This window comes from Sarcophilus harrisii, chromosome 4 (assembly GCF_902635505.1).
Source record: "Sarcophilus harrisii chromosome 4, mSarHar1.11, whole genome shotgun sequence".
NCBI classification, from domain to species: domain Eukaryota; kingdom Metazoa; phylum Chordata; class Mammalia; order Dasyuromorphia; family Dasyuridae; genus Sarcophilus; species Sarcophilus harrisii.
Genome location: NC_045429.1, coordinates 44382803 through 44406906, shown reverse-complemented (window position 1 = coordinate 44406906; position 24104 = coordinate 44382803). Strand labels below are relative to the sequence as shown.

The 24104-nt window shown below is 34.6% G+C and overlaps 1 protein-coding gene across 24 annotated transcripts in view; it reads left to right on the top strand.

The window, feature by feature from the left end:
• ADGRL2 (adhesion G protein-coupled receptor L2) overlaps nucleotides 1–17725 on the top strand; it is a 223119-nt gene extending 205394 nt beyond the window's left edge. For 12 of the 24 annotated variants that reach the window (XM_031936761.1, XM_031936764.1, XM_031936774.1 and 9 more), the window contains 6 exons: nucleotides 4098–4189; nucleotides 6109–6277; nucleotides 9218–9346; nucleotides 9892–9988; nucleotides 12137–12265; nucleotides 15819–17725. In XM_031936761.1, the coding sequence (XP_031792621.1) occupies nucleotides 4098–4189; nucleotides 6109–6277; nucleotides 9218–9346; nucleotides 9892–9988; nucleotides 12137–12265; nucleotides 15819–16573 (1371 nt within the window). In that variant the 3' untranslated portion in view covers nucleotides 16574–17725. Of the gene's footprint in view, nucleotides 1–4097; nucleotides 4190–6108; nucleotides 6278–9217; nucleotides 9347–9891; nucleotides 9989–12136; nucleotides 12266–12542; nucleotides 12625–15041; nucleotides 15095–15818 lie in introns of all 24 variants that reach the window. The other 12 variants (XM_031936777.1, XM_031936770.1, XM_031936769.1 and 9 more) reach the window with 3 other exon arrangements.
• The last annotated feature ends 6379 nt before the right edge of the window (nucleotides 17726–24104 follow it).

Sequence of the window (24104 nt, the reverse complement as noted above, 5' to 3'; positions counted from 1 at the left end):
GCCTTCCTAGCGTGGTCCAATTTAATAGCCAACTAAGAGATCATTCCACCTTTCCTTTTCTCTACTCCACTTTCTATAGCATTGCCAGACATAGGGGTAGAACCAGTCCTGTCATGCCATGCCTTTTAATTCTCCCTCTCTCAGCTCTAAATTGCCTATTAAGTAAAATTATCTCTCCTTTGATGGACTTTCAAAGCTTTCAACAATATAGTAACATCTTATCTTCATAGTCTTCTCTCATACTACTGCTTTCCAACTATGTGATGTAGTAACTTTTGAACATTGGACTTAGAATCAGGAAAACTTGCATTCTAATCCTTCCTCAGCCATTGTCGCTCCTTTTCCCTCAGTTTACTGATCTTTAAAATGAGAAGAATAACAACATCTACTTCATAGGCCATTTTGAAGATCAAATGAGACAGCATATATATTGAACACTTCATAAACTTCAGAGGACAATATAAATACTAGCTATTATTACTAATCCACCTTTTTGCATTTGCTTCCTCTTTCTCCTCCCTTTTTGAAATCACTACTTTCTTTTTCCCATTTTGAATTCCTACCTGCCTGATTCAAATGTTACCTCTCTGATCCACTTTTTTTGGGTAAAGACCTTTCCATCTTCTTTCTACTTATAATAATAGTAGTTATTATATAGCACTTTAAAATTTACAAAGGTTTTTGCACATTAGCACATAAATGATACCTGTATTCACTTTGTGTATCTCTTTCCCTGCTCCATCATAAGCTCCACAAAGGAAAGAGCTCCACTGTACTATCTACAAAAATGAGTATTTAACTCAAAATGAATAAGTATCACTTTTTAACTGTGAATATAAAGAATAATTCACTCATCAAAGCTTCATGCTTAGATTTCAAGTCCCACCTTCATGTTAATCATATTTATTGGATTACTTAGCTAAAATGAACTAAATTCAGTTTCTGTCTCTCAGTTAATTTTTGATTCACCACTTTAATTTTTGCCTGCCTGAGAAAATCCTGGCCTACAGTTCTAAATTTCCTATGAACATATCAGATAATGCACATCCCAGCTCTCTTAAGTTTTGATGTGGTTTTATCTACTTGAAATCTTATCCATTGTGGGCAGAATTTCCTCTTCCACTGAGACAGACACATTAATATATGTAGATATGGATACAGATAAATATGTCAAATCTGCCCAAGATATGTTTCCCAACTTTAACGTTTTCTTTTTCTTTGTAACCTTCTCTTCATCGTTTGCCATCATCTATGTGGTTTCTACAATATTTCAATTGTGTTTTTCTTTTAATAAGAGCTTTTAAAGAAAATTATTTCCCTCATGTCATCAAGATCAAAACGGTTAGAGATAAGACAAATGAAAAAAAGCACATGTTAGACAGGACAGTAATGTTTCACTCTTCCAGTGGAGACATTGAAGACATCTTCAGACATATTGATCATTTGGGAAGGGGGTAATAATGAAAAGAACATTGCTTTTAGTTGAAGTCAAAAGATTTAGCTTCAAATCATTTCACTTTCCTCAGTTGTAAAAAGAGGTTAGAATGGATGACCTCTTGGAGTCCCTCCCAATTTTACATTTGTAATCTTTATGTTGAAATCCCTTATTTGTGCCTTTTTCCTTTTAAAATTCATTTTCCAAGCTTGAAACAATCTAGTTCCTTCAATCAATTCCATATTTAACAAACACTACTTAACATGTACAAGGACTACTATCAATGAAAGTCAAGGAAAAACTCATATAGTTGACTTTAGTTCTTTATTTCCATTTTCCTGCAACTTATTTTACTTTTTTAAAAATAACTAACTTCTCCTTTAACTGTGAGGAAGCTGGATGAACAGAATTAGAAAAACAGTTTGAATCTTGCCTCAGATGTTCAGTATCTTTGTGACCTTCAGCAGGCAAGTCATTTAACTTCTTTCTGCCTCAGTTTTCTCATCTGAAAAATTAGGATAACAGTGACATCTATCTCTTAGGATTGTTGAGAAGATTAAATGAGATAACATATAAAGCTCTTTGCAAACCTTAAACCAATATATAAATGGTAACCATTAATAATAACAATACTTTTCTCTAAGCCATTTTTCCATGTTTTTGTATTGTTGTCTACTTTTTCTCTAAGGATTATGTATTCCCTAGTTGTCTAATATCTAAAAATGTTTAAGACAGAAATATATCCTGTTTTCTTTAAGATCCAAAATTATCATGTCACTGATGCAAAGTTTCTTTCATATATTTGTGACTGCAAAAATCTTTGAATAGTAAAAAACTGGCACCATGGTGAACCTACTAGTTGTAGGAGAACTTGGGTAGATAGATAAAGAGCTTGAGATATTTCTGCACCCAGAGGTGGCCTGCCTAAGCCCTTCAAACCAAAATTAAAAAAGCTTGGGATATTTTGACTTATGTTCACTATGATTATGAAAGTCTATACAACCAAAAATATGGAACATATAGTTCAACAAATGAAATAATATCCTTATTATCTAATGGGCAGGGTTATCCCTCCCATCTCAAAGAACTTTTAAGTTGTCTTTTTAGTTACTTTTATCTCATTCCTGATCATCATGGCTAATTTAAAGGGATTAATAAGATACAAATCTTAAATTCCTTTGTATCTTATGTGAGTATAAAGAAATTGTGAATTTAAAAAAAAAAAAAAACACCTCCACCACTGATTCTAACTTAGATTACATTTGGGAATATCATGCTGGAAGTATAATCTCTCAGTTGTTAAAATCTCAGAAATTACATGGGTTCATTCTTAACCCCTCTTGGTATATATAACTCACTGGGGATAGCTTTCTGAGGAATTCAGAGAATAAATATTTTAATAAAGCTGCTTCCATAATAATCTAGTAATAAGGTTGCTGATTCTCACCTCCCTCATTTTTTTGGCACGAATAAATATCTAAGGAATTAATTTAACAGAAAAAAATACTTTATTTAAGAACCTCTTTTGTCTTCCAAGTAATTAAGAGTGGATGAAATGCTGTCTGCAAGACATATGCAAACTATTCCCATTAACCTCATTTTCTCTCTTCAGAGGGAGTTCTCTATCTAGGGGCAGTACTATGGCACAGTCCTTAGGATAGTTGGGAGGGAGCACCCACCTTGCATAGTTATTCTTAGCATAATACTAGTTGGTAAATGTTAAAGTGCTAGGTAGGGCTTTTTAAGGTCACAGAGGACTGTCCAAAAGAAAAGAGAAAAGCTGTACCCTCAGTTCTCTGTCTAGACTCTTTGCTAACCCTCATCCACCTCTTAAGAATCCCTGGTTCCATTCAAAACCGGCTCAAGTGCCACTTCCTACATTGAAGCCTTGCCTGAACTGTCCAACAACTAGTTTCCCTGCTTCTAATTAATTTCTTTGTGTGTCTGGTATATAGTTTGCATTACATTCTTCTTTGAGAAAAAAAAAATCATATTTTCTTTGAATCTTCTAACGTAATATGTGGCACTGCTATACTTAATAAACTAGACTGATTTATTGAGTTGTGTTCTTGTTTGATAAACTTTTATTTTTCTTGGTTTTAATAATGGTGTTCTGACAAAGTAGGTGATCAGTGACTCAATTGAATATGTGCTGAATTAAAAGGATGTATGAAATTGTTATGTTATATAATAAATTATTATATAACACGTGTGTGTGTGTGTGTGTGTGTGTGTGTGTGTGTGTATATACTGGGCTGCACTGCCATATTACTTATTTAAGGTGTGTCTATTTACAGATACATACCTGATTAGATACACCTATATGTAGGTATTTAGAATGGACCTTTCCACTTTGGATTGGACAATAAACTCATTAAGGGTAGTTTTTTGAGGGTTTATTTTTGTCTTTGTATCATAAGAGGGACTTAATAAATACTTGCAAATTAATTGACATCTGTAGCCCATTTGTTGTGATGTGTATAGATTCATCAGAGTACAAGTGCTCTAAGATTGAACTAGTTGGATCCTAAAGTATATGTGACATATTTGATCTCCTTGCTCGGTTCACTTCATCCGACCCCCTGAATATATCTGCCAAATCTTCATTATTCAACTCCTCAATTTGGAATAGACTTAATTTCATTCTTATCTGTTTTGACAGCTGAATCTTATCTTCTTGGTGATCACTTTGTGCAAAATGGTGAAGCACTCCAACACTTTGAAACCCGACTCTAGCAGGTTGGAAAACATTAAGTAAGTGTTCTGTGTTTAAGTTGGAATACAAATAATAAACTCATGACTGGAGGAAGTGATCCAACACTAGGAACACGGAGCTTTGTCTCCTAAAAACAATAGATGTGAATGAGACTCAAATCTTATGGGTCTGCTTGGGTTACACTGTTGCCCTGTCACAGGCATTGGTCAAAATTAGATAATAATTCTCTACCTTGAGTTAGAGCCAAGAGGAAAAAAAAATTTTTTTTTCCAGTGGCTCCATGGAAATTCCATAGCACTGTGGTAATTTCATTTGCATTTAAAATGCAGTTCAAAATGATGTTCCTGTTTGCATGGCTGATATGATTATGTAGAGTTTGTTTTATTAAATGACTTTTTGATTTAAGGATTCTAAGCAGTTTCCCCTCCTAATCCTGTTCTCCTAAGAGAATTGACTCTATTACTATTGTTAACTTGAAGATTATCTGTTGTTTTCATGCTAATTAAACAAATGTTTACTTTATCTCAGTGCTGAATAAAAAATAAAAAAAAAAAAACCCCAGCAATATTCCTCTCAAAGAGAAGGGGGGGAACAGTATTATGTAATTAAAAAGAAATTGATAGCTGTTGTTTCATTAAATCATCTTATATAAGCATTTGAAGAATATTATTTCAAATGGGAGACTTTTTTTATTTAAAAGTCTGTGAAGGTATAACTCAAGCTGAATATCAGGGTAATGGAAAAGACTCATTTTTTTTTTTTTTTTAATGTTTTTTAAAATGGCAGATCTATAGTAAGGGTAACATTTAAAACTTAGATGTCTCAGATAGGCTAGTATCAGCTTCATTGCATGTTGCATGGTAAGAGAGAGAGCTAATCTTTAGCATCTCTCTCTTTTCTTCCTTTTCCTCTTTCTGTCTTCTCATCCCCACCAGTAATTACCGTGTTTGTGATGGCTACTATAATACGGACTTACCTGGGTAAGGTAGAACCCTATATTAACAAATTTATGGCATGAATTATATTTTTGCAAACTCGGTCAATATCATGAGTTACCCTTAATTTAATAACTAGTTTGGAAATAATCTAATTTGCTATAGTATTTTTTAACTATTATATGCCTTTATTTTTTTAAACTGCTTGCCTCTGCATTTTGTATTTCTTAATTTGACTGATTTATATAAATATATAAATGCTTTCTTATTAATTTCTATTTCAATTCTGTCTAATAATTTTGTTTCTCTTTTCTGCTTATAATGCTTTCTAGCTATGAAGATAATAAGCCATTTATCAAGTAAGATCATTAGTTAGCAATGGAATGCACTGACTTAAAATTCCCCTCATTCCGTCCTGTCCTAAATTCCTTTCTCCTTAAACTATTCATGATGAAATCTCTCTAAAATATTTTATTTTGTGGTTGAACTCATTTTTTTTTTTTTTTTTTGGTCACATTTCAGCCAGACTTCCTCATGCTATAGATCTAAACTCTAGGTTCACCTGAGCTTAGCTGATCAGAGCCCCCAGTTTAGGTTTTAGGCCTCTATCTGCCATATAACCTCTCTCTGTCCGTGTTACATTATTCAGTGTCCTCTGAAAGCACTACAGAGAAAAGATACAGGGCTAAGTGAAATCAAAGAATTCTCCATTTCCTTTTACTAAAATTGTATTTAAAAAAAACAATTAGGTCATTTGGGGGTTGTTTTACATCTTTGTGTTTAAAATACTTTTGACATCTTGTTCATTCTGGAAATTATGAAAAAGCCAAAACTGCTGAAGCGGCTCTCACGGGAGACTGATGTTCTTAATCACTGAAAGGTTAAAGCCAAAGACTTGTTGAATTTGAATGCGAACATAGAGAAAGTCAACTGCAACTACTGAAATCACTATAAATATTCAGATATTCACTGGATGTTTGCTGTTAGGCCTGTTTGAAAAAAATTCCATTCTCTTTTTTCAGGTCCTGGGTCCTTGGTGCTTTTGCCCTTCTGTGTCTTCTTGGTCTCACCTGGTCCTTTGGACTGCTTTTTATCAATGAGGAGACCGTTGTGATGGCTTATCTTTTCACCGTATTTAATGCCTTCCAGGGAGTGTTCATTTTCATCTTTCACTGCGCACTTCAGAAAAAAGTAAGTGATGGGAAAATGCAGGACTCTTATTTGCGTTTTCCTTCCATTATGATAGGCAGGGAAAAGATATGTGCCATAAAATTTAAATTAAAGTACAATAACATTTGTGGACTAAAATATTTTTTTCATTTTGTTATTGTTAAAACATATAAATATTTGGGAAATGTAAGTGAATGGTATCAAAATTGAGCTTAGAAATGTTGAAGGCAAGTGTTATGTAGAAGTATATAAACTTATTTAGTTTCCTTATTTTGTCAATTGTTTTTTATTGAAATCTCATGGATTTTATGTGTTTAAAAACATTCTAAGAAAAGTTCTGAGGACTTTACTAGACTGCCAAAAGGGTTGATGACATTAAAAAGGTCAAAAACTCTTTCTTCATGGAAAAGATGGAAAGAAAAGGCTATCCTGTTGTAGAATGGGGTAATTCATGAAATGATATGTACCAAAAGAGAAGGATGGGGCAGGAAAGACAATAGGGGTGTAAAAGCACCAGCTATGCAGATCAAGTCATCATTTAGTGTCTCTTGACTACTTGTAGGGGACCAGAAAAAAAAAAAAATCAATGATATCTCACTTCTTCACATCTTATTTTGTGCTGATTTCATGTTAAGGGGAGTCAGCAAAAATAATTCAGAAGTACAGTCAAGGATGAAATACCTTAATCTGTAGTGAGGAGATGTAAACCCGCTAGAAGAACCAAGCTGTTATTTAAGGTTTAAAAGTTTCCCTGCCTTTCCCCGACTATCACCCTGTTCCTGTCTGCATAAAGTAATGCTGTCTTTTTATTCTGTTATTACTAGTTGGTCATTAAATTGAACAGAGAAATAGAATTGTGAAAGTGAAAACTATTATGTTTTCAGTCCTGACAAAATGATAGTGTTGTTACTTCCATCAGTTTTGAACAAGCTATAATTTAGAACTAATGACAGTGGAATGTGCAATGCTGATAAATAATGTACATTCACAATAATATAGGCATTAGGCAAAACCAACCCCGGAGGGTATTATTTGGGCAAAATACCATTGTGATTGCTATTGTCCTGGTTATAAAGTGGTTTTGAGCAGTTAATACCTATTAATGTTCAGAAATTTCTCTTGAAGTGTCCTAGGTGATAAAAATAACACTAAACTTTCAGCCTTTATGGTTTCCACAAGGTTAGCCTTAGTATAATTAACTTTGGTTTTTAGAAGCTTCCTCTGATAATCAGAGATTGAAATATGTGAGCATGTCTCCTTGTAGACATGCTTACCTTTTGTGCCAGATCTCTGCTGTCCAATGCATAGTACAAGACCTGATTGCAAACTCCATTTTGGGGTTATGGAACCCTTCTTGTGCTATTCTTTGATATGCCAAAATTGTGTTGATACGATGAGTTGAATAAAATACTTTATAAGAAAAATGTGAAAAGCATATGTACAGAACTTATCAATTCAAAATATGTTTTTGGAACATTATTTGTGCAATGTTTGAAAATTTTCCCTTTTTTTTAAATTTCAATTTTCCTACAAGAATGGTTTCTTATGAATCTGCTTTAAAGTGATTCTTATGAGACCCATAATCTGTAGATGATTATGGCTTGAAATCAAACCTCATTGTTATTGGTAATAATAAGTATAATTAAATATAACTAAGGATCAAAAGGCAAGAGGTCACTGCTTTAATAATTTTTCTCAGTGAGATTTTAAATGACGATGTTAAAAGTTTTAGGCATGATGAATGAACATAGCCTTATAGGAATTTTTTTTTTCCTACATCTTGTTAACTTACTTTATTTTACCTCATTTTGCTTAGTCATTCAAAAAACATTTTTGAAGAATTTTCTGTATCCTGTACTTGGAAGTCATAGCTGTACCACTGAAATATATGACTCCCTAAAACTGGTTCTGATTTACCATATCACATGCATTCGGTACTGTTTTGACATCTCTCTTTAAATTCCTATCCCACAATTCCAGGTGTGGCCACTTAAATCAGTGAGTTTATACACTTTTCATAATAAAGTTTAGAATCAACTTGACAATTCAGCCCAGTTTTTCTGATCAGTTCATTCATCCAGGCTTTAAGAGAGGAGAGAAATTGCATGGTAATTTCCTTTAGTATGAATATATGTTGCAGTAATAGATTTTGTTGCTGTTGTTGTCTGCTAATGAGGAGAATAGGCATTTTCACATTTCTGCACTAAATATTAATGCTGGTCGTGTCAAAAGGTGACAAAAGCATTCCAGTTAAATTAAGAGCAAACATACCAATGTATTGCCTTTTTCATTCTTTCCAGAGTAGTTGTATCATTATAAAGAGAGGGTTATATGAAAAACTCTGCACAATGCATAAAGTAGAGAGCAAAGAAATTTGTTTATTGACCTACAGTCCTAAAAATAGGAGAATTTAAAGACTGTGAAGCTGTAAATGACTGGACTACTGGTTGGCTAAATGTATTTGAAAAGGGGAAACCCTAAGTTAGAAATTTATTCACCCTAGAGAGGAGTTTTCTTAGCATATGATAAATAGAAAGTAATTAGATAAACTTGGTACTAAGGTCAACTTTTGAAAAGGAAAAATTTTTTTTAAAACAGTAATAAGTAGATTAATAATTGGAACTATTAGGTTGGCTGGCATTGAGGTTATATTAGCTTATTGAATATAGTTAATTTTCATCACAGATATTTATTTTTGTAATGTGGTTTTTTGTACTTTATCATCTTGTAGAAAAATCAAATGTATTTTGTATTTAACTGTGTATTAAATATATGTATGAATTGTCTCTCCATATGATATAAATTCCCGAGGAAAGCAACCCTTAAAAAAAGAAAACAACTCTATCTTGTATTTATCTAGTTTTTTACATTTACTGCTGTACTTGCCACAAAAAGATTATTTGTTGAATGTTTATTGACTGACTGATACTTAAATCAGTTTTGCCATTTAATCACCTACAGGTACGCAAGGAGTATGGCAAATGTTTCCGACATTCATATTGCTGTGGTGGGCTACCAACTGAGAGTCCCCACAGTTCAGTGAAGGCATCAACCACAAGAACTAGTGCCCGATATTCCTCAGGCACACAGGTAACAAAGAGTTTGACAGCATCTTTTAATTAACCTTATTTATAGAAAGCCTACTGAGACGTGTTCTGTTCAGATGCACTAATTGTCTTCTCATTATAATGATCTAGATGCCAAATACTTGGTGGTTTTTTCCCCTTAGTTTTGGATGTGTGTGCATTTTAAATATTTCTTTTAAAGGTTTTCTTCTTAGTTTTTTTTTTCTTTGTACAAATACCAATTTCCTATTTTTATGATAGTAGGTTATGACAAAGAAACTACACTATCTCTAATCTAGTTAGAATTCAGTACCTTGAGTTCTTCACAAGATAGAAGAGTGTGTGTGTGTGTGTGTGTGTGTGTGTGTGTGTGTGTGTGTGTATACATACACACACACCTTCTTAAATTTGAACTCAGAAGCAACATAGATGTTTTACAGTAGCAACAGATAGCCTGCAAAGGATCAGGATGAGGGGAAAACCAGCATGTGTTTTTAGTAGGGCTGCACTCAAACAATCTGCATGGGACCTAAAGTATAACATTTCTGTTTTCTTGCTTTCTGTCAACAGAGTCGTATAAGAAGGATGTGGAATGACACTGTGAGAAAACAGTCAGAATCTTCCTTTATCTCAGGTGACATCAATAGCACTTCAACGCTTAATCAAGGTCAGTTACTAGGAATGGTTTCAATTTGAGGAGAGTGCAATTTTGTAGTAGTTGTCAGTTTAAAAGAATCTTGTCTTAGGAGAAATTTGTAAATATTTTTTTTTCCCTTTTAAGACAGCAATTTTCATGTTTCATAAGAAGATGTAAAAATCCTGTTCAGTCAACTTATCTCACTACTTGTGGTTCATTTATCCCATTTGATGGAAAGCAGACTTAAGTAACTTCTATTAATAATTTAAATCAGAAACCAAGAGCATAATTCCTGATTGTTAAAAACATATTAATGAGACTAACGGCTGAAACAAATAAATCATTGAGAACATAAGTTCCAAATGACGTTTCCCATTGAAATCAAATTGACATCCTCTCCAACCAAGAGACATTTATAAAAGTTTTCCTACTAAAATATTGATGCAATTAGCATAATTACTATTCCCACTAAACAATGTCAACTTTTACAATGACAATTCTAATTAGTGAAGTTCTTATTATTTGAACATTTCTTTCAAAAACCAGAACTTAAATGTTAACAACAGAGCTGTAGTAAATCCTGCCTGATGTGGAATAAAATTAAAATACATGAGAGTGCATGAAAATATTTCTTTTACTCTTTGAGTTGGTATTTCTGCATTCATCTGGATTGCAACTTCAGGAAATTATGGCATAAATCAATCTAATTGTTACTTAAATTAAGCCACTATCAAATAAGATTAGCATAATCTGTCAATAAAGGAATTCTCTGCTGAACTCTAAACATTTCTCCCACCTAGAATAAAATAACACCAGTAAGATAAAAGCATAAATATTTAAAATATAATATCTTTTTTTGCTTTTGCCTGAATGAAAGCCTAATAAATTTAAATTTGGCATGAAATTCAGATGACATTTTCACTCTCTTTGGACATGTAAAATATCCAGGTAATATCAATTTTGCTACAGTACAGTGCATCTGAAAATGACCTGAGTTGTATTTTATCTTAATGAGGTGCCCAAACTAATGTATTCAAAAAGGGACAGGAATACCATTTTTGTCACTATTCCATCAAGTCTCTCCATTAATCTTTGGGGGAGGGGGCAAGACAAAGGTGGAGGGGGAGATGTACCTTAGTAATTTAAGACTAAGTAGTCTTACTGGTAGTCAATCATGCTTTTAAAGCAAACAAGCTAGCCATGCTAAAAACATGTGTCAGAAAGTACTGGAAAGTGTGTAAATGGTGAATAAAAATAAGTAGAATGTATATTTATTATGCTTGCATAATGTTGAATCAGCCAAAGTAGCTATCTTAAAGGGAATGGGGTATTCAAGTATTTATTTTTTAAAAAATGTCAGCATGAGCCTCCTAGCCTGGTTGCGTATGTGGGAATGGTCTAATCTATCCAAATAAAAGCCTTGAGATTTGTTTCTCTGCATGTCTGCTTGGGCTTATACTAAGAGAGGCTTTTTGCAGAGTATGTTCTTTCCTCTACTTGTTGTAGAGTTGGTTTTCCTCTTCCCTTTTGCTTGAGTTTGTATTAACACAGATGTTTTCATAAGGGATAAACCTTACACCTGTAAATTCATAAAGTTTGAAATTCCCCCATCAGAATCCTTAGTGGTTAAAGTTTCTAATATGAAGCAGTAACATCTTGAAACATGGTGTTGATCCCTCCGCATGCAGTTGCAGTTCTTGTTTATCTGGGGCTTTGTATAAATTAGTAAATGTCATTTTCTGCAGGTGTTTACTTTGGGGATTTAGAAGGCACCTGTGGATTTCCAGCAGAGCGACCCTCTCCCTTTCTCCTTCAAATTACTAGTTCAAATACAGTCAGGAAGTCCCTGAAGAATGTCATTTGACAACTTAACCCACAGAGCTGTGTGGTTTGGAATTAGTGAGAACAGGCTTGGGTTCAAGATCCATTTCTTAAATTCACTTAATTTTTCAAGTCAATTAAAATCTCTGTTTCTTCCTCTATTAAACTGAGGATTCAAATGGCTCCAGAACCTATGTTGTTGATACATGAGCTAATGAGTGCGAAGCATTTTGCCAACTTCCAAATACTATATAAGTAATTGTTAATATTTATCAATACGGAAAAATGTTTTAATGAAGTTGTCTGGCCAAAATAAGAGAACTGATGTGTATTTTTTTTTCTGTTTCTTTGCTTTAGGGATGACTGGCAATTACCTACTAACAAACCCTCTTCTTCGACCCCACGGCACTAACAATCCCTATAACACATTGCTCGCTGAAACAGTTGTATGTAATGCCCCCTCTGCTCCTGTATTTAACTCACCAGGTGTGCTTATACTTACTGAATAAAACTAGTTGATTTTTTTTGTTTTGTTTTGTTTTGGTTTTTTTTTGCACCTAAACGAAAACTTCCTTTCTTGCTATTTCCCCCCCTTTCTGAGATAGAAACTCGAGTTTTCATATCCTTAGAATGCATTCTGAATTTTTGAGTCTTGAGAAACATTATGGTATTGCCTGTGCCAGGCTTCTAAAACTGCACTATATTATAGTAATGCCTGAGTCATAGGAATATTTACCAATCCTTATCCATGTTTTTAACACAGGTGGCATAAATCTTAATATACTATTACAGGACTGACATCACATGGTCCGAGAGCCCAACTTCAAGATATATATCACTTAGAGGTATCATGTCTATGTAATATAAGGTTCAGTTGACTCTAAAGCTTGCTGAGAAAAATCTGCTTATGGAGCTGAGTAGATGATAAAGGCAATTTGGATGCCTACGTGTGGGGAAACCACATCCGGCATTGAGGATAAACAAACTATAGTATAGTGCAGCTTTATGTTAGTTTTTGTTGTTGCTGTTTTGTTAATGTTGATGTTACTGTTGTTTTCCTTAGGAAAACTTTTCTTATTTTTTCTTTTCTTTTTTTTTTTTTGTTTGTTTGTTTTGTTTTGTTTTTTGCTGAAAGTTAATATTAGAACAGTTTAGATGTACTTGGGGTGGAGGTGGTGGGGTTGTTACTAACTCACATTCTGTTATTACTATATTTTCCAGTAATTGCTTTTTTCTAACTTACAGAATAAGCCATAACTTTAATATGTTTAGTCAGGATTTTGTGGGAAGTTAACAGCATAAATGCAATTAGTATGATGTAATCTTGATTCAAGCCTAATGTTTGCTGAAGTAGAAAACATAAAACTTTGTTTCCGTTTTTTCTTTCAAGTTGCTTTTTGAACTTAACTGCAGTTTCTATTTTCATTCTCTTGTTTTCTTACTTTCCTTACGCTTTCCTCTAGCAACCTACAGAGAGACAAGTATGGGAGTAAAACTTAACTTTGCCTATCAAATGTAAATTTTTTCAGCATGATTTTTAATGGGCACAATTAAAACATAACTAGCAGTCATGAAGTAGACTCAGCGGGCAAGTGGTTCACAATTTGCAACTAAAAATGATCCCAAATTCAAACAGTACTACTGTACTGTACTGCCTTTTTCTTAATAATATAAAAGGTCTGTAGCAAATGCTGATGATAATTGAGTATATTCAATGCTGAAATAATTTGCTGCTTAAAACTGAAGTACCGCCAAGCCAAAAAATGTTTAATAATTTACTTATCATTTCTATATTCCCACAGTAATCTTGCTACAGGCTATGGAAAAGACTTCAAGTGAATTACCTGAACTCGGGCAGAAAATGTTGCCTCTTCAAAACCAGTCAAAATGTGCTTAAATCTGCAGTATATCATAGAAAACATCTCCTGTATGATCCAGCTTAATAATGTATCTATTTAGCAGAGATGAAAAGAAAAAAAAATGTGAAAAGAAAAGGCCTCCCTAGAGGAAAGGAACACACTGGCATGTGGTCCATGTGTCACTCATCACTTATGAATGCCACATGCCTTAGTATTGGTAAATCTATTTTAGGAAAATTTAATTTAAAGTATACATGAAATTTCCAAACTAAGGAACTCTGCTAATCAAAACTAAAAATGGGCAGTTAAGTTATCTATTCTCACATTTTTGAATTTATATTTGGATCATGCAATTATGTAGAATTATTTGCAAATTTTTCTAATGTTAACATCAGGCCGTAGTATTCCAATCATTTCAAAACCAAAAGAAACTTAATCCCTGTTGTCCTCCAGGTCTATTAACAACAGTGGAAAGACCCTTTTGATGAAAGAAATGTTGAGTTTTCTAGGATAATCTGCAGCTTTAAGAGTAAAAAGAGGGCCAAAAAAAAAAACCACCTAATTTTTTTCTTATCAATTAAATATATTTCTTATACTCCTCCAAGCCTTGCATATAATGCAGCAGCCTCTCACAGTGGTCAGTTTCATTCCAATAACATCACTTCATTTTTTTTTTTTTTCCAGACATATATGTAGCCAAGTGATTTTCTAGGAATTGATATAATAATAATCTAGGTTCCATGGTGCAGACCTTTCAGTTTGTTCCTCATCCCCCATCCTCCCCCCCCAAAAAAAAAATTTTTTTTTTTCTGTTTCTTTGCCTGGGAAGCCCTGTGATGTCTTAGTTTACATGTTTACGTGTCTGTAGAGAAAAATAAAACTCTTATCCAATAAGAGCATGTTGCCATAATTTTTCTTTTTTCCTTTTAAACCTCTTTTCATATCTTCAGCAAACTTACCCAATCTGTCATTCTTTCAGAAGCTAAAGTTAGCCAAGGCTGACACCCTTCTCCCATTCCACAGCTGATATTTATTCTTTGGTTTAATTTCTGTGACCCATACTTATAGAAATTCCTAACATTTCTGCATCTGACCTCCATGCCCATGGTATCTGTGGGCCTTACTCTTAATTGCCTTGTGCTGGCTCATTCAGTGCTGTCACTGTGACTGATGCGGACTGCAGGGCTGCAGGCAAACTTTGACCTTTAGAAGCCTGAGGCCATTACTAGTAGAGAGAATATTAGTGCCAAAAAAAAAAAAAAAAAATTGCATTAAGTGGAAAAAAAAGGCTGCTATTGCTGGTAATTTAATTTGCTGAACCCTTGCTCTGACTAAGTTGCTGAGAAGCTTAGAAATTCTTCATCATGTTACAATAAATCATTTTACTTTCTTTTATATATCAGCTACTCTTAGGCCAGATAGCCTGAGCAGACAGACATGATGTGAGTTGTCCAAAGTGAGTCATTCCACCTGCTGTCTATCGTGTTGTTGGATGGTGCTTGTGGGCCCTGGTCCCATTAGTGTGAGAGATGGCTGTCCTTGTTTAACATGAATTCTTTGTATTTGTCCATTTTTTTCATTCTTTCCTTTATCTCATCTCCAGAAAAAAAAAAAAAAAGGAAATGTTAGAAACATCGTTAAAGTAGTTGCTTGCAAGTTATGTGGGTTTATGTTGTACATTTGCCTTTGATTTTTTGTATGTGACTTAATCCTTTTTGATTTAGTGTTGTTTAGGACAAATCCTGTCAATTTTATTTTTAGAAACCATGGTGTTGTACTTAAAAACGTAAATGTCACAAAAGAATTGCTTTGCATTACATATGCAAGGGCATGGAGTGAAGAGTTCCTTGGGAAAGGATCAAAGAATTGACACAGAAATTGAACAACTGTTGTTTCCCCTAAAATTGATTAAGATTCCATTCCATTCCCATCCCCATCTTCCCTGGGAAATCAGTAATATTCCTTAACACCTTTTTCCTATCACATAAGGGGTACAACGTAGGTTTCCAATGGGAAATGCTGGAAAACTTGTCACTTCTCAAGCATTGGCTTACAAATATAACTTTGTCCTGAACTACATTAAAAAGTCTTGTACAAAAAAAATAAAAAACAAAAAAAAAGTTTCCTAGGAAGCGAGGACACCGCCCGTTAACCCCCCAAATCTCCCTTTTCTCTTCCAGGACATTCACTGAACAATGCCAGGGATACAAGTGCTATGGATACTCTACCGCTAAATGGTAACTTCAATAACAGCTACTCACTGCGTAACGGGGACTACAGTGAGAGTGTGCAAGTTGTAGATTGTGGACTCAGCCTGAATGATACTGCATTTGAGAAAATGATCATTTCAGAATTAGTGCACAACAACTTGAGAGGCAGCGGGAAGAACCACAACCTGGAGCGCTCGCTCCCCGCCAAGCCTGTGATCGGAGGCAGCAGCAGTGAAGATGACGCGATCGTGGCCGACGCCTCATCTTTAATGCACAGCGACACCCCGGGGCTGGAGCTCCACCACCGGGAACTCGAGGCTCCTCTCATCCCCCAGCGGACTCACTCCCTTCTGTACCAACCGCAGAAGAAGGTGAACACCGAAGGGACTGACAGCTATGTCTCGCAGCTGACAGCCGACACGGAGGACCACCTGCAGTCCCCCAACAGAGACTCTCTTTACACAAGCATGCCCAACCTCAGAGACTCTCCGTACCCCGAGAGCAGCCCCGACGTGGAGGAGGACCTGTCCCCTTCCAGGAGGAGCGAGAATGAGGACATTTACTACAAAAGCATGCCAAATCTGGGAGCTGGCCACCAGCTCCAAATGTACTATCAGATCAGCAGGGGAAACAGTGATGGTTATATCATCCCCATCAACAAAGAGGGCTGTATCCCGGAGGGAGACGTCAGGGAAGGACAAATGCAATTAGTCACCAGTCTTTAGTAGTAGAGCAAAGAAACGCCAAGGGCCACATGCAAGTATTTAAAAAAAGAAAAAGGAAAAAAAACAGACTCGGTTGGCCCTGTTTCCGCCTCCTTCCCATCTGCTTGAAGAGACAGCCCTGTGGTTCTCCGGTGAGAGAGATTACTGGACCTTGCAGTTCTGTGAATTTTTATATAACATACAAAAAAAAAAAAATAAAATTAAAAAAAAAAACTTTGTATATACACAGAGTATACTAAAATGAATTATTTGTTAACAAAGAAAAGAGATACCAACGAGGTATTTTAAAAGATTTCTTCTGCTGCTGAGTTCATAGAAATTGCGAAAGAAGCGAATCAAATCTCCCCCAGCCATTTTACTTGCAGCAGTCTCTCTGAACTAACTTTGTAAATATGGCTGCACCATTTTTGTAGGCCTGCATTGTATTATATACAAGGCGTAGGCTTTAAAATCCTGTGGGACAAATTTACTGTACCTTACTGTTTCTGACGAGACTTGGAAAAGCAGGAGAGAGATTCTGCATTCGCGTGCAGTCCACTGCAAATCTTTCCCATTAAGGCAAAGATTGAAAACATGTCTAACCACTAGCAATCAAGCCACAGGCCTTATTTCATATATTTCCTCAACTGTACAATGAACTGTTCTCATGAGAAAAAAAATAATGGCTAAAGAAATTATATTTTGTTCTATTGCTAGGGTAAAATGAAATACATTTGTGTCCAACTGAAATATAATTGTCATTAAAAATAATTTTAAAGAGTTTGGAGAAAATATTGTGAAAAGCTCTTGGTTGCACATATGTTATAAAATGTTTTTCTTACACTTTGTCATAATAGTATGTTTAAAAAAAAAAAAGACAAGTTCTACTCATTTTCACTTATTTTCCACTGTAAACAGTGTTCTGCTTTGACAAGTTAGTCTTTATTCTTACATTTAAATTTCTTATTGCCAAAAGAACATATTTTATGGGGAGAAATCTCTTTGAAGCCAGTTATGCCATGCCTTGCACAAATTTGGTGAAATCTAGGAAAAAAAAAGATTGTATGTCATTCCTCTGTTCATTCTTGCACAGGGGGCAGAGAGGGCACTGGACACTTCTCACAAACTTTCTAGTGAACAAAAGGTGCCTGTCCTTTTTTAAAAAAAAAAAAATAAAAGAAAACATAAATATTACTCTTCCATATTCCTTCTGCCTATATTTAGTAATTAATTTATTTTATGATAAAGTTCTAATGAAAATGTAAATTGTTTCAGCAAAATTCTGCTTTTCTTTTCATCCTTTTGTGTAAACCTGTTAATAATGAGCCCGTCACTAATATCCAATGTAAAGTTTAACACCTGTTTGACAGTAAATAAATGTGAATTTTTTCAAGTAGTTAATGTGCATTATTATGTATCATATATAATTGGCATTAATTAACAACACTGGCCCATTTTTTTTTTAAAGTCCTTGATCTGAGTATTATTTGTTCATGAGTTTTCCTGTATCAGTAAAGTTGACATGATTTCAGCTGCTTATATGGTAATCTAGAAGCTAAAGTGTATTTCTGTTCTTGTCGTCACTACAAATGACTCAAATCAGTTCTGTTTGGAAAAATTATTATATGCACTTGCATTTACATGACATTTTTATTGTGTTTTTTTTTTTTTAAACTGGACTCAGCACCAATACTAAAAAGATGAAAGTTATAAACTCAACATTTGGGTGTCTGGAATTGTCATTCTTAAAATATAAAATTATCAGCAATGGAGAAGAGGAATTCTTAAAACAAACTTTTAGAGTCTCAGCATTCTGTGAGTGCAGTTCTGCTATGATGGAAACAATGTCATTCACAAGTTCAACAATTATATAATTGAATCAGCAATAAAGGTTTTTTCCTGACTAATATTGTGAGCATTTAGACTGAATTCCTCTCAAACTAAAGAGCCTTTTAGTCCTTCCACTAACTTAGAAACCAGTTATCAGAGAGGAGAGGATCTGCCTTAGGCATTTAAAAAAGAGTAAATGAGAAGGTGAGAGGAAATGTAGTATATTCGTTGAAGTCGGGAAGACCCAAGTTCATATACTGCCTTTGACACATAATTCTCTGACACTGGACCAATCCCAATCATTGAGCCCCATGCAACTTTTTAAGATTACAAAATGTATTAACAATTCCCCACTAGAGGTAGTATCATCGTAGAATTCTCTATACCAATGAAATAAAGGGTCTATCCCCCTCACACATATCTTTTCCCAAAATGAGAGAATATGAAATAGGTACATGTGCATATCTATCTATATATATATATCTACATGTGGATATATCTTGGTAGGCATTCATATATGCTGGAATATTTTAAATGAGTATGTTAAATATTAAGATAGAATTAATTTTTTAAAAGGGAAGTTGTGTTATTGTTAATTATATCAATATCTCAAAAGAATTAGATACAAAAAAGAATGAAGAAACATTTCATATTTAGTTTTCATGTTTAAATTTAGTGGAATTTCCTTTTCTCAAAACATTGAGTATTTTTTCCCATGTCAGTTTCATTCGTGGATTTCCTGCTTTTTAAAAAATAGTTAACAAAGGTCATAAAGTTGCATGATCAAACATTTTTATTCTTTTTTAAAAATGTGTTTTGTTTTTCTTTAATATCCTGGAGCTATCATAGTGTCATACTGTTTTCCATCAGTTCTCTAATGCTAACCAGGATTAGATTGGGTCAGTAATAAATTAGAGAACTACAAGGGGAAAAAAAAAAAAAAAAAAAAAGGTTTTCAAGAAGCAATTTTGATTATTCAATCAGCAACATGTTTTTCCCCCTGCTAAGTCAATTCAGAGGATGTCATGAAAAGTTACTAAACTGCTTGATTTTGCCTAGTTAGTAGGCCTATAAGAATAAAACTAATAATGCACATTTAAATGCATTAAGGTATATGGGCCACTTTCTTCAAAATCTATAGTCACTGTGGACATACTGATGGAGAATGGTAGCCAAAAAAAAATTCTGCATGTTTAAATTATAACAAGCAGGAACACTATCCACATTGTTTTCATAACAGTTGTGGGAGATTAGTGTAGACAGCACTCACTATATGATTTTAATAAATTTCTCCCTAAGTTCTATCCAAAAAGAGCTTCTTAAGCACAAAATTGTTGACATACTGGCTGTGTTTCAATATCGATTTTAATTCCAGTTGGCATCCCACTTGCAATTTGATCCATGTAATCTTTATATAAAAAGGTAATCCTCACATCTTGGGATCCATCATCCCGTTATGTCTGTGATATTCTAGAAAATTATAGTATTATATTTACCCAAGGACAGTCGTCGTTGGTGGGAAAACCATAAGTGTTGTCCTCTTGGGATCTCCAGAATTCAGCTTAGCAGACTGTCCTGGTTAAAAAGGGGAAAAATTAAGCTTGGTTTATTTTGTACTCTTTGCAAGCCTTCCAACTTATAAACTGGTTTTTGACCTTTGCATTGTTACTCCCTCTGTTGGATGAAGAAGGGTCTTCATCGCACGAACAGTTGTACACCACAATTGAAAATGTAGAAAATTTTCCTGATGGATTACTTGAATATGTATTGTCAACCCTAATGCTTAGACCAATTGAGTATTATGTACTCCAAATGGAATTGAAAGATAGTTTTCTCTAATGTTATAGTTTTCATAAAACATTTATTGTGTGTCTGTATAGGGCAAAAATGCAATTAAAATATGTAAGGACCAAAACCAGAAGCTTTTGAACATTGTGAACTTAGCGTCGGAAAAATGGGTTATATTAGCAGTGGTTTGTGGGCTATTCCAAAATGACTCTATTTGCTTTTGTAAATCAGAAGCGGTTTTTCTTAAACTATCTTTGACCTTCCTTTTTCCACCTCTCCCCTTAAAACTTGGTAACAGTTTTTACATATAGGAAAAATTATTTCCTCTATGAAACCTTTTGTTTAGCATTTCAGTTGAGCATGTCGATGCAGTTAATTAACTACTTCACTTTCAAAGTCTGAAAATTTTCCTCAAACTACCCATTTTCTGTTAGTAATATTTTTTATTCTAAAGTCAGTGTTCTTATCTACCCATTTTCTTAGTAATATTTTTATTCTAAAGTCAGTGTTCTTGTCTACCCATTTTCTTAGTAATATTTTTATTCTAAAGTCAGTGTTCTTATCTACCCATTTTCTTAGTAATATTTTTATTCTAAAGTCGATGTTTTTGTCTACCCATTTTCTTTGTTAATAATATTTTTTATTCTAAAGTCATTGTTCTTGATCTATAATTATGACTATTCTAAGAACAAAATAATGAAATGTTATTTTGGATCCAAAACATTTCCTTTTTCCATGATGCCATTGCATTAACCTCAGCCCTTTCTGTGGAAGTTAACTGGCATATGGGGCACAGGTCATCAGACTGGAGGGCCAGATGAAGTCAGTCTGAATGCTGGCCGGCCAGAACACTGTGTGACTGCTTGGAGCCAGCCAGTCAGCAGTGAAGGGCCAGGAATACCCCCTACCCAGTAGGAAATACATTGGTCTTGACAGTGTCTCCTTGCATTAGAGCCGGAGAATGAGAGTGCAGGGAAGGAGGAGTGAGTGTGCAGATTACTTCGTGACAGGTTCAATCGGGATGCAGATTGGCTGAGTGGAGACTGTTTCTTGCAGGCTCATCATAGTTCTTTCTCAGCGAGAGTGGATGCAAAAATGACATGGACTCGGTGCCCAGCCTCCATTACTTGCAGTGTTTATGCATGGCATTCCTTGCCTGGCATCTTTATTTTGTGCTTATCACTAGTGAATTATTCCAAAAATATTATGGGACTGATGTGAAGTCTTGGAATTTTTCCAAGTTCATTGAAGGCACTTTGGCCCCACTTTCATGGTCTGAGTAACATCTCTCTGTCATCCCCCATTAATAATCTGCTGCAAGGGCACTGTGTAATTAGGCTAATTAAATGTGCTCTAAGCATTTTTCCCCCTGAATATTGGCCATAGACTGCTCCTCATCTCTAATAAGGCTTCTCTGGGGTCTTCACCCTTTTACTTATGGCATTGCCATTTATCAAACTTATAGTTTTAGAGAAACATGAAGTCTCAAAGCTAGCAGGGAATTCCAAAATCCTAGTCCAGGATTCTCATTTTAAAGAAGAGTAGATTGAGGCTCAGAAAAATGAAGTCACTTATGGAAGGTCATCCAGTCTTGAATCCAGTTGTCTTAGGTGTCCATAGAATAAAAGCTTTATGAGGGCAGGAACTGTTTGAATTAGAATTTGTTTCACCCTCAGCTCAATACCTTGCATAGAATAGATTTTTCATTAAATATTAGTTTAATTGAATTGAGCTTTTCATCAACATTGAACTACATTGATAGCTTGTGGCTCGTGTGATTTTTTCAATATAATCCAGAGGTTAGGGATTTAATGGTCTTTTTGTATAGCAGAGAACATGGCACACAGTAGGTACTCAGTGAACCCTGACTAATTGATTGACTCATTTCAGTCCACTCTATCAGATGGCACCATCATTTTTGGTGGTTAAATATTGCTTAAAATTAAGAAAATGAAATCTTGTGAAGTTGCATGTCTTTTTATTAATAACTGATGAAATGAAGAGGCTGAGAGCACAATTCCTAGACCTCTGCAATCTTACTTAGATTTCCAGTTTAATAAAGTCATTGGAGTTTATTATTATGTAACTTAGGTTATGTGAGAATTGTATATATCCATATCCATGTATCTATAGATATTGAAGTCTTGAAGCTTGAGTGAGATTCATATCTATATCTATATCTGGATGAATCCCACTGAAGCCTCACGGATGAAATCACAGAATGTTAAAGCTGAAAGGGATCTTTAAAATCACCTAGTTCAACCCTCTGGTTTTACAGATGATAAAAATGAGAGGTGAAGTCCCATTTACGATGTAGGAAACATTGGGGATTCACCATCAGAAAGCAGTGTTTGGCTGGAATAATAATAGCCAACAATTTTTGGAGTACCTGCCTCAGTATTCTCCTGGTACACATATTTTCACTTCTGTCCCACAACTGTATAGAGACATAGTTGAGAAATGAAGCTTGATATTTGTACTTGTAACAGCCAAGGTATTTTATTTCATCATATGGACTGACTTTATATCTTGCAAACCAAATCATGCGGTGTCCATACAGATTAAAGGCATGGGCTAGAATGAGCCATTTCTAATGGATCTCCTGAAATGTCTCACTAAAGATTTATTGATAAGGGCTTCTAATGAGATATAAAGTGAATGAGTGGATAAAGTGCTCGATTTTAAAACTTAAATACCTGAGTTTAAACTCTACCCAAGACACTTGTAAGCTGTGTGCCCCTGACTAAGGCTCTTCCCACTCCAACCCACCTTTCCTTCAGCTGGGAAAGAAATTTTTCTAAAGGGTGATTCTGATAATACTACTCCCTTCTGAGCTTTAGAGACTCATCATTTGCAGGATGAGCTCTTTTTTGGCATCTCAAGTTCTTTATAGTGTAGCTTCTTCCTATTTTTTCAGTCTTTTTACGTTTTAGTTCTCTGCACATATAATCCCACAATCTTGTCTTGCTGTTGCTCAAACATGATGCTAAACTCTGCATCTGTGTATTGGCTGACCCCCATGATGAAATTTATAATTATCTTTTCTCTGTCTTTAAGGTTTTTTACTTCTTCCAGTCTCAGCTCATTGCCATCTGATATGGGAGACTTTTCTAGGACTGACCTATCCCCTTTCTTCACTAGTGCCTTCCTCTCTCAGATTACTTCCCAAATATTCTGAAATTATCTTGTATATAGCTAGTTACTTATGTTTCTATCAGAGCATAAGCATCTTGAAGAGAGAGATTCCTTCCTGATGGTGATTTATTTGTTTGTTTGTTTTGTTTTTCTCTATATCCCAGGTACTTAGCACTTGATAAGTAAGTTCTTAATAAATGCTTGTTGCTGACAACTGATTGAAGCAACTTCCTTGAGTCTCACTTTCTTCATAAGTTCAATTGGTAGAATAATTATAATACTTTATAGGGAGATCAGATGAAATCCTGTAAGGAAAGTGCTTTCCAAACCATAAAGTTGTACATAAATGTCAGTTGTAAACATCATAATCAACATTTTTTTAAGTGTTCCAGGTCGCTTGAATTGAATCCAAGAGGCAAATATGACTGTAATTTTTCAGTATCAGATCAGAATACCGATCATCTCATAAAACATTCTCCATTGCCCTCTGAAACATTCATCAGGGGTATTCTAAAAACAGAATGGATAAAAGATTTCTTGCATTCCAGATTACAAAAATTGCCAGTTGATTCTTGTAAGCATCTCAGTTCAATTCCATTTTTACCCTTATCCTCTATCCTACTCAACTTTTCTAGGCCTTAATTTTGTCACCTTATTCAAGATGGCCCATAAGGTGTCTTCCCATTCTAATTTTATAATCTTAATTCACAAAACACTCCATATGGGAAGTGGAGAAATTCCTATAATCCTTATTCCCATCCTTTCTTGGGAGTGGAAGCAAAGGGAAATTTGGCAAGTT